Below are 15,290 nucleotides of genomic sequence, written 5' to 3' on the forward strand. Positions count from 1 at the left end.
TCTTGTCCAAATCTGCAGTCAGAATAAATGAGTCCTCGTAGTTGTCCCTATAACTCCATGACGTTTAATGTAAGGTGGATGGTTTAATCAGGGAGTAAACAATGGTTAACATAAAGCGTTTAAATGATGTGTGTGTTCAGGCACACGATAACAGTTTTCATCTACCTGCATGTCTGGCTAACCAGATGTCGCCCATAAAAACAGTTTACTGTTATGATCAAAAACAGGGCGACAGGTTACTCTGAAAAAAAAAACCCACAAAGCAGCGTTCTCTTTTTAAAATGTAACTTTCACAAAGAGACTATTTATTCCCTCTGTTATCAGCCAGCAGCACAAGAGCATGTTTCTGAGAAACATCTTGACTTAAGGCATCTTTTTTAGTAGAACAGGCACTGACCTGAAAACACAGGAAAGAAAAGAACGTTCTTAAAGTCACACATGCTCAAGGTTTGTTAAAATCTCTAAAACATTTTTGTAGAAAATAAGGCGATGTGAGCGTTTGCATTACTTGTCTGCACAGTCGCGTCTTCCTGCCATGACTACAAACAGGCGGATTATGATGATGATTGCGTTTAAATCCAAAGAGAATCACTTCCCAGAAAAAAAAAATGCAGTATGCACTTTCTAATATCTTGGCTATCTCATCAAGGTCATGACTGACACAAATGCTTTTCAGGCAACCAGAAAGCAGCACAGGGCTTTAAATAAGCCTCTCATTCCTGCAGATCTGAGAGCACTTTACTGTGGATGGATCATAATGGAACAAAAAACAACAACATCTTTAGCCTCTTCGATCATTTGGGACCTTCTGAACTCATCATCGTACATGCAGCAGCAGCAGCAGCATCTAAGGTTCAAACATTTTGTTTTTCTGTTGCTCCATGTCTCAACCTGTGTGCAGCATACGTCATGTTAGGAGTTTAGGCCACAGCTGAATCCTACTGAGTCTGTGTTTGATTTTTTTAAGGTTAAAGGAAACATCTAGAAATACAAAAAAAAGGCCATGTTCATCTCAATAAAGGATACACATTACACCACCGTTCTATTTTGGGTGAAGATTTTAATCAGACCCCTGAAACTCCTTCTCACTCTCTCTCCCTCCTGTTGCTGCCACTTTGATTTAATACAGGACAGAATATGATTAACTACACAGGAAATAAACCCCGGCGTTGCATAATTATGAGTAATGCAGACAAGCCTCGACCTTAAATGATAGAATAGTCATCTCTTACCTTAAGGACCTCTCCACGCTTGAAACTAAGCTCATCGTCAGCGGTGGCTTTGAAATCGTATTTGGCAATGGCTTCCATGTTTGTTGTTGTTGTTATTGTTGCTTGCTGATAAACTGCTTGGCTGGGGTTGTCTTTCAGGGAGTGAATAAAAAATAAAAACACGTATCCAGGCTTCTGCGGCCAGGTGCTCTTCTCCCGAGTCTCTCCTCCCGTCTGTGACCCGCTCTTTCAGGGCTCGGGCCTCACATAAAGGTTACAGTGAGGTACCTGCAAACAAGAAACAATGTGAGACTCGATCACACCTGAATATATTTGAAGCTACAATCTAGCACAGCCAGGGGAGTGTGGGTAGTTAGTATGTCAGGTAGTGTTCTAGTCAAGACCACACTAACCGAGACCAGAGTGCTCCAAGACTGAGAAAAGACCAAGACATTCAGGGATCAAGACCGAGTCAAGACCACGACCATAAATATCACTGAAAAACCATCATCTTCCTCCCTCACTTAGACCGTAACATCGGGAAGGTTGCGGTCGTAGCTTTATTACACAAAGAGAACATAAATAGTAACTAAAGAAGACTTTGGTTTGTCCTGAAGCTCAAAAAAAACTGTGGCTCCTTTCCCCTCTCCCCCTCTCTCCAATTTCTGACTCTATCCACGGTCCTCTCTAAATAAAAGGGACACCCCACCCCCCAAAAAAACTACACCTATTTCATAAGACAGGTGTTTAAAAGAGGAATGAAAATGCACAAAAACTGCACACTGCCTAAATTGCACAAGGCTTTCCATGCAATTTTTGAGAACTGAAAAAAAAGAAATGACCTAATATTGTGTGCCTGCACTTCTGTTTTTGTTTCTGTTGTATTCAAACAGGTGTCAATATTGTTTGATTTTACTCGTATCGTATCTATGTTAAAAATTCTGGTATCGTGAAAACTCCTTTATCCATATTCTTCACAGGTAAACCTATCAGGGTTAATGGCGGCTACACTGTGGAACATTCATATAAAAAGGGGAAAAACCAAGTGATGCAGAGTTCACTACAATCGAAGGCTCCTGACACTTTGACAGCCAACCACCTGGCCCAAGCACATAAGTCACTCGCCTTCTTAAGCCGAGCTGACAGTGATACACTGGCTAAACCTTCAGTTGCTGAGTTAAATGGATAAAGTGAAGTTATCTCATTAAGTTGTTTGCTGACTTGTCCCCGTGTAGATCTGAGCGGCTCACGCTAATAGAGCTCTGCATCGAATACGACCATTAAATCTGACAGATAAGACAAAAAGTGTTAACGATGATTATTTAAATGACATCATGTTGTAATGTTAAAATAATCTAGTTAATCATCTGATGTCATGCTTCATTTATTGTTTTTATTTACCTACTAATACATCCTTATTTAGTTTTTCTTTTCCGTGACGGGATGTCGCCTTTCTATAATCTTTAATCTTCTTATATTCATTAATCTTATTGTTGTTTTTTTCTGCTTTTTATTCACTTCTTCAATTGTATTGCTTTACTATTACAGCCTTTTCAGACCCATTGTTTCGTCTTTTAATCCTTCCTTTGGATTTATTCTTGTTGATCTTTTGCATTTTGTCCTTGCCCTTCTGTTTAATTTTCTAGACCACTCCCTGTTTGACCCCCCCCGAGTTCCTGCTTTTGCTTCGTCTGCACTTTGTAAACATCTGTGTTAAAAGGTGATGAGTACATCTTTGCACAAACTGTACAATTTACTAATGCACACAACATTGATGTGTGTATGTTTTAGTATGCATGGTTTTGGCCGTCTATGTATGGGTATGCAGGGCTTAGAGTGAACGTGGGTGCATGGATGGGCAATGGCATTGTTAAAATTGGCATTTATGGTGTATGAATGCATATGTGAAAATACAGACGCGTAGACATATACACTGTCAGCTTTGTGTGTAAAATACAGTAGGCTTTATGCGGGAGCTGTGTATATATCAGCATCAAGGATGTGTGTCACAAATAATCGCACAGGGTTTTCATACATGTACCTCACTGCTTTTTAAATTATAGTAACAGTCTGCAATGAACCATGACTGTTTCCCTCCATATTCATTACAGCCACTGTCCTCTCTGCTTGTACATACATGTTTTTAAATTTAACATTCACAGATTTATATATTTTTTCTACTGATCCCATTCTTATGTATGTGTGTATGTGCGTTTTTAATTTGTTAAGCATCTTGAGCCTTGTCTGGTAAAGAGTCTAAGTGACAATAAAGGAATTTTGAATCTTAAATGAAGTTTTTCGAATTATTAACAAGAGCAGAAGCTGCAGGGAAACCGTTCCTAGGACAGACGTTTGGCCATAGTTATAGAATAGAATAGAATAGAATAGAATTACTTTATTGATCCCAAACTGGGAAATTGTGGCGTTACAGCAGCAGGTTGTCCAAACACACAATATGAGCAAAAAACACAAAGTTAGTAAATAAGTACTAAACATATCAAAACTAAGAATGTGACTATATACAACCAGGATTTAACTTAGCATTACTGAACAATTAAATGTAAATGTGCAAAAACAGAGTTGTAAATGGACAGTACTGACATAAGTTAAAGTGCAGGAGTGCAGACATATTATCAGCAGAAACTATTCAGTATAAAGGAGAGTAGACAGATGAAGTGAACAGGAGTGAGGGATCATTAGTAGATGTAACATGTGCAGAACAGATGACAGTATGGAGAGACAGATCTGATCATGATGACAGTTCTCTGCTCGCATGAGGTGAGCTGTTGTACAGAGGTAGTCAGCCCTAACCTGTGACTGCAGCCATTGTTTACAACCACACAACTGTCAACAACTCATCTAAACGATCCCCTCTTAACGTCCCTGAACACAACAAAGCACATCAGCGATGAAAAAAACAACGTTAGTGCAGCGAAAAGTGATGGAAAGGGAAACTGGATTCCAATGGGGGGGCAAGCTGTAACAATTATTCTCTGTATTTCACAGTCTTGATTTGATGTGTTTATGGTGGTTTAACACAGAGAAGCTTCAATTTGCTGTTTTGAAAACTAAATCGCTTTTTTTAACGGTTTCCGCGACTTCCATCGAATCCGTTCCAGCTAACATCCAGCTAGCATGCCCGGCTAACGGTCAGATAACAATAACTGCGCTGCTGTTTCATTTTCAAACTTCACCCCGGCAATTTACACCAACATTAAAACCTACCATGACATTACTCAACACAAGCCCTTACTTCACAATAAAGACAACGATTTATGAACATCAGAGGCCTGTACGGTAGCTTCACGTTGGCAAATGTGTAAAGCAAGAAAACACCTTTTTTTTCATAGCGCAAGCTGTTGATGCTAACAGCTAACGTTCCTGGACTTGACTAGCCTGCGTCCAGAAAAGAATAAAAAACACACAAAGTGAAGAGAAAGGATGAAGAAAACTCACCACTCGAGAGATTCCGTTTTGAAGCCGCCACAGTAGCAAACAAAAACCCCTGTCGTGTGATTATCCACTCCCTGTTTCCTCTGAAGAGGCAGCGAACTGTGTGAGTGATGTCGTCCGCCTGAACGTAGCTGCTAGCTTCAGCTTTACGACGCTTGTTTCCGTTTCCTCGCTCGGAGCTGGGAGGGTCTGTGAGTGGAGCTCCTCCCTGTCAGTCTGCTCCACTGCCCCGCCAAACCTACCGCACAACTGCTTCTACAACTTCCTTTAATTATCTCCCATTATTATTCATTATAGAAGTAGTACTAGAAGAAGTAGTAGTAGCGTAAGGCTAATAGGCTGGTGTTTCGGTGTAACATGTGACCGTGTTAACTGGTTCCCGTCAGACGAACGTGTATGTGGTTGTCGTCGCCTCAACATCTGCTGAAGAAGGAAAGTGTCGTAAAGAATACAAATTCGTTTAGTCAAATATACTCATAAAATATCAATCAATCAATCAAACTTTATTTATACAGCACCTTTCAGACAAATTAAATTGCAGTTCAAAGTGCTTAACAAGAGTGCAGAAAAGTTATTGATGAAAAAGTAGTTTATAAAATCATTGAGAGACTAATGCACACCAATAAGAATTAAAAAATATGTATAACAATAAAATACGACACATAAAAGCAACAAGATATTAAAATAAATACATAAGAGGAAAATATTTAAAATTGTCGTAGGATAAAAAGACAATACAGTAATGTTAAGATTTGTATTGATATAAAGCACTATATGAAAGCATATATCGAATATATCAAACGAACAAAAAAGGCTTTCTGGAAGACTTTTCCAATCAAAACGTTATTACAGACTCAGGTCTAGATATGACCTGCGATTTTAACCTCTGTTGTAACTACGACAAACACACTCATTTGGCTGAAAGTCACCAGTTAACACGGTCACATGTTAAACAGCAACACCAACCTATGCCATAAATTATCTCATTATCTATCGGCTACCTACACAAATATAAACATAAGAATGTGTTATAAACACATTTTACATCTTAATTTGTTGACAACTTTGTGTATAAATATGTACTGTAGTGTATTATTATGTAATATTTTGTCATACTTTTGTTACATAGTTTTTAAACATATTTATACATATTCTGGACTTTATATGCATTCATCACCTAATGCACGATGTAGTTGTTTTCAATAAAGAGTTTTCAATAAAGTATAGCTTGAGAAAAACTATGACATGATTGAAAACAAATTCATTTTAGCAAAAAGCTGTATGTGTTTTGGATGTCTCCGCAGAGTTTTGTTAAGTTAAAGTGGGGTCATGGTTGGTGCGTCTATATGTGGAGGATGCAGTCCTCCAAAGTGGGCAGCCCAGGTTCGAATCCAACCTGTGGCTCCTTTCCTGCATGTCATCCCCTGCTCTCTCTGTCCCTGATTTATGACTCTATAAACTGTCCTATCTCCACAATAAAGGCATAAAAAGCCCAAAAATGAACCTTAAAATCAGGAGCCAATCAGCTGATGACCCAGATGAAGGCCACAAGCAGAAACAAGTCGGTCTAATAAAGTTTATAAAGTTGATCTTCATACTATAAGTGTTGCTGGAGCTTTTCAAACACCTTCATGCACCTTGTTATAGTTGGTGAAGTACTACCAGAAAATCCCACTCTGCTTCTTTTGTACTTCAGCTCCCAGGATGCATCCTGCTGGTTCTTCTTATTTTTCAAATATTCACATCAATAAAAAAATCAAGATTAATCTGTGGAAATATCATTTTAACAACACAGGCCAGAACAAACACAATGTGACACCATCTTAAAAAAAAGTTTAATTGAAAGACATAAAGTCGACTCTATCCCTCCTCCTCCTCCCCAATGACATCATCCAGCTTTAGGTGAATCTGCTGTCACCTTTCTCCCACTCATGAACCCATTAATTGTCAAATATTTGCTGAACTTGTCTTTGTTTTGTTTTTTTGAACATCTGCTTCTAATTCTGTTCGGAGCTGTGTTAAAACGTTGACAATGCTGCCACCTGGCGGAGAAGTCAGACCTCGAAAAAGGAAAAGAGCGTCAGTGATGGATGAGAGGTGTTAGCTGCACAATAGAGAGAAGATGTGTTATTGTGTGGGGACCAGAGACACGGGAACTTCACAGACCTGCATGTGGCTGAACATGCAGTCCAAATCTCTTTTTTATTTGAGGAAGAAATCTCTTAATACGCTGGAAAATATCTGCACATATTGAACGTTTGAGGATCCTTTCACTGCAGTCAGAAGCTGTTTTGTGAAATACGAGTTTTTTACGTCGACTTACTGTATCAGGTAATTTTTTTTTCATTAAAGTAGTCCTGTGGAGGGGTTTCATCGAGCTGCGGGAATATCTATGGACTCACATTTTATTATATCTTGAGAACAACTTGATGCTTCCTTCGGACTTCATTTCGAGCTAAAATTGATTCTTATATTTTTTTATTATTCGTTCAGAGGAGGGTCAGGATGGACTTCACTTCAAATTCATCTTTTTCCCTCTTCAATTCACCTGAGAGTCTGCAGAAAGGTACGTCTTTTGTTTCTCCTTATTTTAAAAATGAATGTAAGTCTCAGCAAATAAGTCATGTGTAATAAATGCATGATTACTGTTAAAGAATTGAAGAATGGGTCACTGGTTTAATTTACTGCACAATCATTTTTTGCACAATATCTGACAGAAGCAGGTTAGAGTGCCTAACATGATTTACATGAACCAGAAGATAGATAGATAGATACTTTATTGATCCCGAGGGAAATTCAAAGCATCCAGTAGCAGGTTACAAAGACGTACATGACATGAGACATTTGTTACAAATTAAACCACAAAACCGACCCCCCCCCCCCCCCCCCCTATACAAATATATTAACCTGAAAAAAGATTTAAAGAATACCTCTAGATGAATCAAACTTAAACTGTGCAATTAAAAATAGACTTATAACAAGAAATGTACATAACCCGTGCAGGGATAAAAATATATGTGAGATTTAAACAAGAACCTAAAAACAGTTGAGGAAAAAATCTGTAATTAGACCTGAATATAAAAATAAAAAAGTGTTGACCTTCTGAAGTTGTGAAAACACACAAATGGGCTTACTGACTTTACAGTCACTGTGTGCATGAATACTAATACTGCAGGACTCAAAAAGAAAGTTTTCTACTTTGTTTTGTTAAATCTAGAGGCTCAAACATGAAGGGGAATTAGACATATTTAAAGGATTGAATGACAAGCAGCAGGATTCATCGTGTGTGATAAAAAGTTTTGTATTTTCGTCCCTTTTGGCAGAACATGAGCAACAGTACGACAACGTGCTCATGCCCAGCATCTTCGGGGTAATCTGCTTCTTCGGGATCTTCGGGAACTCCGTCGTCATCTACACCATCGTGAAGAAAACCAAGCTGTGCGCTCAGCAGACGGTGCCGGACATCTTCATCTTCAGCCTGTCCATGGCCGACCTCCTGTTTCTGCTCGGCATGCCCTTCCTCATCCACCAGCTCGTGGGGAACGGCTCCTGGTGCTTTGGTGCCACCATGTGCACCGTCATCACAGCGCTTGACTCCAACAGCCAGATCGTCAGCACCTACATCCTGACCGTGATGACTCTGGATCGTTACCTGGCAACCGTGCACCCCATCCGCTTCAAGCATGTGCGGACCCCCTGTGTGGCCCGGGTGGCGGTGGCTCTGGTCTGGAGCTTCTCCCTGCTGTCCATCACTCCGGTCTGGATGTACACGGGACTCATGCCCCTCAAGGACGGCTCGGTCGGCTGTGCCCTCCTGCTGCCCAACCCGGCCACCGACACCTACTGGTTCACCCTCTACCAGTTCTTCCTGGCCTTTGCTCTACCCTGGGTGGTCATCTGTTGGGTCTTTTTTAAGATTCTGCAGAACATGTCGGCTACAGTCGCCCCTCTGCCTCCGTGCAGCCTGAGGGTGAGGACGAAGAAGGTGACCCGCATGGCGGTGGCCATATGCCTGGCCTTCTTCTCCTGCTGGGCTCCTTATTACATCCTGCAGCTGGCCCACCTGGGAGTACAGAGACCCACCTTTGCCTTCATGTACGCCTACAACATCGCCATCAGTTTGGGTTACGCGAACAGCTGCATCAACCCGTTTATTTACATCGTGTTGAGTGAAACGTTCAAGAGGAAGTTCATTGTTGCCATCAGGCCGACTCACAAAGTGTTCAGGGTTGCCCCTGCTCTCCCCGACGGCAGCATGAGCCTGAAGATGGCACCAGACAACACTCACTCATCCCACCTGCAGTCACCCAGAGAGCTGCTTCACAACATGCTGCCTGTCACTGTGGCTGTGCACTGAGACGACCACACGACCCCCCAGCCATGACCGCCAACCCACAGCAATCAGCAGATCAACACCTACTGCAGCTGACTGCTTTTAATCCTGCAGCGATAAAACACCACGACAACAATCAGGAGGTTGTTTCCAATCAGAATGTAACGCTACTGAACTAATAAGAAAAACTATGAGCCATGAGGTAATATCATCTGAGAACTTTGGATGTGAGTAAGAGAGGCACACCGGAGCTGAAAAATGGAAATTGGAAGAATAGTGTCGATGACATTTTCAGACTCAGCGAGTGACAGAAAATCCGGCTGAGTCGACCAATCGGCCAAAACAAGAAACACTGATTCATTAGAGAGCTCAATGAGTGTTTAATGTGTGTTAAAATCATGACATCACAGTATCTCCCGAGCCCCCCCCCCCCAGGACCCACAGGAAAAAAAGTGATGCTTTGATTTCAACAGTAAACATTCATTTTATTATCTTTATTGATCAAATCCAGACACCTTTCCATAAATTTCCCAGTAATGTTTTAACATATTTAATTTTGACAACCTCAGAGCAGACAGAGCTTCAGCCCCCCCTAAAGTCTCAGGCGTTCCCCAAAAGAGAGGTCGGACCCCAGATTGGGAACCAATGTTCTAATTCATTGTGATATTTTTTTACTTAAAGGTGACATATCCTCCTCCTCTTCTTCAGTGTAAATAAGTCTCAGAGCTCCTCAAAACATGTGTGTGAAGTTTCTTGTTCTAAATCCACTCTGATCCTGTATTTGATCATGTCTATAAACCCCTCTATTTCAGCCCTGCTCAGAACAGGCTGTTTCTGTGTATGTACCTTTAAATATGTAAATGAGCTGTGTCTGACCACGCCCCCTCTCTGGAAGGGCTTGGGTGTACTCGGTGCTTTCTCGCTCCATGTCCTATTGTTTACAGTGAGAAGGCAGACTCAGAGGGCAGAACAAACACCTAGCTGTGGGAGTGTCACCCACCTGGGGGAGGGGCTACTGCCCTTTGTGATGTCATGAAGGGAAAATCTCCAAACGGCAGTACTTTTTCCACTGTGTCGATCATTAAAATTAGAGATTGAATCTTTTTAAAATGTTCGTTTTTTTAAAGTTTAGAAGGAGGAAAATGTTGAGAATCTTAATTTAAAGCTTTTAATGAGTTATTTGTCTTATGGAGGTGGTGGGGGGGGAGGGGGTTAAAGTGATGTCACAGGGTGGCTGATGCTGTGGTGGAGGGGCCCGATGTGAGTTCTGTTCATGGGGCCCAGAAATGCCGTCAATTCCCCGGGCTCCAAACGTGTGTTTTTGTCTTCTGTGTTATTTCCAAAATAAAGAGTCTCATGACTCTGCAAATTCTGGCTGAGCAACTCAACATGAACATTTTTATGTTAGATATTTTTTAACTGTATTTTATCGTAAGGCTGTTTCATGTTTCATTCTGCAGTCAGTTCATGGATTCAATATGTTGTTTTTCATGTCGTCATGTTTTTAGTAAATGTTGTCAAAGCACTAATGGATGGTCTTTACACAGAGCCACACACATCGCTGCATGGACTGTCTCTGAAATGTTCTCATTGGCTCATCTCTGTGACACTCAAACTGTGTATTTGACTGTTTTACAGGTCTCTGCGTGCTCATTCAGAAACATCAGAAACATCAGAGAAATGCATTCAGCTGTGACAAATATTACAGCGAGCACAAAGAGCTGCAGACGACGCATTATGTGATCACAATGTGTACAAAAAAACAACATTTGATGGTTTCTGTGTCGCTTTTTGGCTTGCAAAGAAGTTATTGTTCTGTGTATTTAAAGTGAACTATTTTTGTCTGTGATAAAAATGTGCACGTTGACATGTCTGTTGTAACTGGCTGCATGTTCTAACTCTTACATGTCACATCTGGAAACACAGAAACTGAAAAGCATTTGTCTTATTTTGGGGGTTAAATTCAGTTGAATCTCATTTCTTTTGAATTATTGATCAAAAGCTGTTCAGAGTCTTTGAACGCTCATGTTTTATGCCGGGTGAAAGCTAAAGGAAGTTTGAATTTCTCTCAGATCTGTCAGTGCAAACATCACCTGCATCTTTATATGGAACATGTTGAATAAAGTGTTGACTTCGACTCCTCTGCATCTGTTTACCAGCGAGGTCGTGCAAACATTTCAATATGACAAACTCAATTATTTTCAAGGTTAAAAAGGTCGAAAGCTTTTCACGGTGAGATGAGAGCTAAGAGTTTGAAAAATGTCATCCAGCAGGAATCTAAGCCCCGCCCCCCCGCTCCTCATGCTGTGATACACGTGGAAGTCAGCGCTCCTCGCCATAAAATATTAACAAAGCATGCTCATTATTTCCTCCTCAGCCTTTGTGAGGTGTTAACTCTGTGTCATGATGCTCACTGGACTAACAGACCGTGATCACAGGTGTCATAATGTCAACAATAACTTAAATATGTAAAGCTTTGTGCAGTGTGCGTCACTAAGAAGAGAGAAGTTAGCTTTTAATTAAATCCAGAGTGGACATATTGTGTTTTTAATTAAAATGCATTAATTTCTAAAATGGGGTTTGTGTTTCCTCAAAACACTCAAAAGAACCAATTAAGTCTTTACTTTGAGATAATGCTCTAAAGCAACACGTAGGAGAAGAAATGAGAGGAGAATATAAATGTTGAACGAAAGTCTGAAGTTGTTTTTTAGGTTTTTTTATCAGGAAAAAAGTTAAAATTCAAAGTGTACAATGAACCTCACACGTCTCTAAAGAGATCCAGAGGATACGCTTCTACTCAAACAGGTACAAAAAGATCTGAGGACACATTTCAAAACAAACTGTAAGGTCAGACTTCTGATGAAAGCCACCACCTAAAACACTTTCAAATCAAACAGCCTTCAATCAATGTGCTCAGCGTCAACGTGTGTTCGCCCTAGAAATAAAACTTTGGCTCTTCAAACTCTCCTGCTTCTGAGCGCACCATCCTGTCCTGTGTGTCAGAGTTAGTGTCGACAGTGAGCAGCACTCAGATCATAAATCATCCAGGAGCTGAACCCGGCGCTCATGTTCACAGTTACTTAGAAAGTTTTAATTTGAAGTTGAAATGAAAGACTCAAAGCCTGAGGCGCTGCACGTCGAGAGGGACTGAGTGCAGAATAGAAAGTCTGTTTGAAGTTTCTGTTAATGTTTCCAGGTTTTAAAAAATCAATCAAAAGACAAGAAGCAGATTCAAGAGTAACCACAGGCACGGGAGATGAAATGCACAAGAAAAAAATAACACAAAGCGTGTTGGAACATTTAGTTCCAGGGACTTCTCTTCAAGGCGTTTGAAGGAACTTCTCCTCTCCTGGAGCAGTGTGAGTGCAGGCCAGCAGGGGAATGGGGAGGGGGGGGACAATCATGCGTGATTGCAACCTACAGAGGGCCCAGAACAGAACCCTGATGCACACCACAGGACAACGTTTGTACTGAAGACCCAGATTTGCCAGCAGTGACAACTATGAGAAGAACCAAGGTGAAACATCCTCATAGTGGTAGAAAATCACAACACAGACATGAAATGTAGTTTAAAATGACCATGAATGAAGCAAAGCTGGCACGAACAAAATGAGCAGTAAACCATTCAGAACGACTCTGAAAGGAAGCAGAAAACCACAAAGGGACTCAGAACACCTTTAGAGAGAGAGAAAAAAACACAACAACAAGGGACACAAAGGAAAAAAGGATGACTGAGGGATGAAACGTTTTATATTTTTTATATAGACGTGTAAACAACCACACAGCGGGGTGACTAGATTCTGCGATCCTGTTGTTTGGAAAGCAGGAGGAGGGGGTGGATCTTTATCTCAGCAGGTGAATGACTCGATGTGAAATTATAGCGGAAGCACATTTTGCAGCCCAGGTGATGCAGGCGAACATAGCTAAGGAGCGCTGAGACTTATTCACACTGGCTGAAGAGGAGGAGAAAATGTGACCGTTTAAAGGAAAATTTCAGGTTGTGATGGCCTCATGCATTTATTTCTGACAGCAGTAATCCATCCTCATTCTGCTTCATAAACCGAGGAAAACTTTTCTCTGTTGATTTATATTCTGCTCAGCCACTTCTCATTTGTTAAAATTCTGATGATCTCCAAAACAGATGGTGGAAAAAAATCAACAGAGAACATTACCCATCACTGTCTGTAACGCCAAAATCCTGCAGGAACAATCAGAGACACACACGAGTTCTGATGAAAGGTTCTCTATTCTACTGAAGCCCTAAACATAAAATCAATGTCCACACTTCCTTGCTGCTGAGGTTGAGGTCGGAGCAGGCCATGCATGAATGAGGAAGGCGGTAGCTATTCTCCAGTGATAACAAGTCATTTCTGGTGACTTCATCTGTTTTTGATTATTCATCCATCCATTATCTATACCCCTTTTTCCTGTTCTGAGAAGTGGGTGGCTGGAGCCGAACCCAGCTGTCATTGGTCGAGAGGCGAGGTTACATCATTCTGGACTGTTCACCTGTCAATCACAGAGGTGACATATAGAGATTCACATACACACACATTCACACCTACGAACAATTTAGAGTCAGCAGTTAACCTAACGAGCATGTCCAAAGACTGTGGGAGGTTATTGCTGCGTTCACGCATCAGCTCAACACGACTTCATGAAGAAATTTTACAAGGAGGAATTTTACAAGGCAGGAAAAAGTCTTGGTGAAACATCTAAACATCTGTTTGCAGTGGGGGTTCTAGACCACTTTTACTGAGGGGGCCAAACTGGGACCAGTTGTTTTGTCAGAGGGAAACATTAAACCAGGTGAAAAATAGACAAAGATGATCGCTTAAAAAATATATTATGCCAAATAATAGCGCACATCATTTAACACAATGATTTATATTTGTTTCAGTAACAGTATTTAATACTAGATTATGAGTCTGGTTGTTGAGTCAAATACTAGGGGGGCTCTTCCTTTTGGAGGAGTGGCCACAGGGGGGACCAAGCTCAGTGGGCACCGGCCCCTGTTGGCCCCTGCCTAGAACCGCCCATGTCTGTTTGTGTTCACACATGCAGCTCACCCTGGCGAAACTCAGAAAAAAATTGTGCATGTTTAACAACAACAATAAATAAAAACTTCCCATCATTCTCATTCTCATTCAAACCAGGGCTGGACTCTTTGTTACATTAATTACAGAGAACCAAACTTTAATCCACCAATAAAAATAAAAAACTGAATTTCCCCTCGTGGAATTAATAAAGGATAAATTATAATTATAAACAAACTCCTGTGGCACAGAAACACTTCCTTTAAGCGAGCAGAAACCTCTGGGCAGAACCTGACTCATCGGTGGACGGCCATCTTGTGCGTCTGGACGGGTTTCATGGCACATTTTAGATCTTTAATCTTTGTTGAATATTACTCGTAAGCTCTTCAATTAAAAAAAACTAACAAGAAACTGTGAGTGAATGATGATGTGATGAAGAGGCCGTAGCGTGGCCTCCAGTTTCCACCAGCAGCCATCACACCAATCTCTGCATGAGTAAAGACAGCAATTACCCTGAGTGTAATGAGTTCACTCCGGAGGCAGGGACACATGCTGTCCTGCTGAATTCATAACGCAGGTGTGTGTGTGTGTGTGTGTGTGTGTGTGTGTGTGTGTGTGTGTGTGTGTGTGTGTAACTCAGCCCAGAGAATGATTAGTGAATGTTGAATAGATGAGTTAAAGTTGAGCTGTTTGGTTTTCTCCTGTGACGGCTCTTCACACCTGCTCACTCACATTTTCTGAACTATTTGTGGTTCAGTGTTTCTCGCTGCGTAGCAACATTTGTCATTGTGTGAGCATCCTATTTATTTCAATTAATTTCATTTTAATTATTTTTATTTGAACATATTTTCAGATTTAATAATTTCAGTGATTTTTTTATTTTCTATTTTAATGTTTCTTTTCTTTCCTCTGTCATGATGCTTTTGATGTCTTGTGTGAAGCACTTTGAATTGCCTTGTTGTTGAAATGTGTGACATAAATAAACTTGCCTTGCCTTGCCTCTGGACTCTTCACTGCTGGCTCCTAGACCCTCACCCTGGTCCTAACCTGCCTTCCAACTTTCCAGACCCAGTCCAAGGACTCTTACACTCGAGCTTTATATGGAACTGAACTGAGTTATGCCTGTTTCCTCCCTCAGATCCCTGCTCCCCTGGGTGCTGCTTTAGGGTCACTTCATTTCTAGTTATTTCTTAAACTCTGTTTCCAAATTGGTCATTTGTAGAACCATTATGAGAAGCTCCCATCATTGAGGTCATT

The 15,290-nt window shown here is 40.9% G+C and overlaps 2 protein-coding genes across 2 annotated transcripts in view; one reads left to right on the top strand and one right to left on the bottom strand.

Annotated features, from left to right (window-relative positions):
• The window catches only part of grb2b (growth factor receptor-bound protein 2b), a 33,874-nt gene extending 29,049 nt beyond the window's left edge, over positions 1–4,825 (bottom strand). Inside the window, exons 1-2 of the mRNA XM_020658711.3 lie at positions 4,668–4,825; positions 1,233–1,499 (exon numbers count right to left, since the gene is read on the bottom strand). Coding sequence (XP_020514367.1) covers positions 1,233–1,310 — 78 coding nt within the window. The 5' untranslated portion in view covers positions 1,311–1,499; positions 4,668–4,825. The remainder of the gene's footprint in view (positions 1–1,232; positions 1,500–4,667) is intronic.
• A 1,933-nt stretch (positions 4,826–6,758) lies between these two features.
• mchr1b (melanin-concentrating hormone receptor 1b) lies at positions 6,759–9,832 on the top strand. Its single transcript, XM_020658712.3, has 2 exons — positions 6,759–7,230; positions 7,988–9,832. Exons 1-2 carry the CDS (start codon positions 7,170–7,172, stop codon positions 9,019–9,021), a joined length of 1,095 nt encoding a protein of 364 aa, XP_020514368.1. The 5' UTR covers positions 6,759–7,169; the 3' UTR covers positions 9,022–9,832.
• The last annotated feature ends 5,458 nt before the right edge of the window (positions 9,833–15,290 follow it).

The sequence above is a fragment of the Labrus bergylta genome, chromosome 16 (assembly GCF_963930695.1).
Source record: "Labrus bergylta chromosome 16, fLabBer1.1, whole genome shotgun sequence".
NCBI lineage: Eukaryota > Metazoa > Chordata > Actinopteri > Labriformes > Labridae > Labrus > Labrus bergylta.

Excerpts from the sequence above, each read along its gene's own strand:
- mchr1b (XM_020658712.3), top strand. The coding sequence starts at position 7,170 with ATGGACTTCACTTCAAATTCATCTTTTTCCCTCTTCAATTCACCTGAG. Across the intron at positions 7,231-7,987 it reads ACCTGAGAGTCTGCAGAAAG|AACATGAGCAACAGTACGAC; the intron begins GTACGTCTTTTG and ends CCCTTTTGGCAG.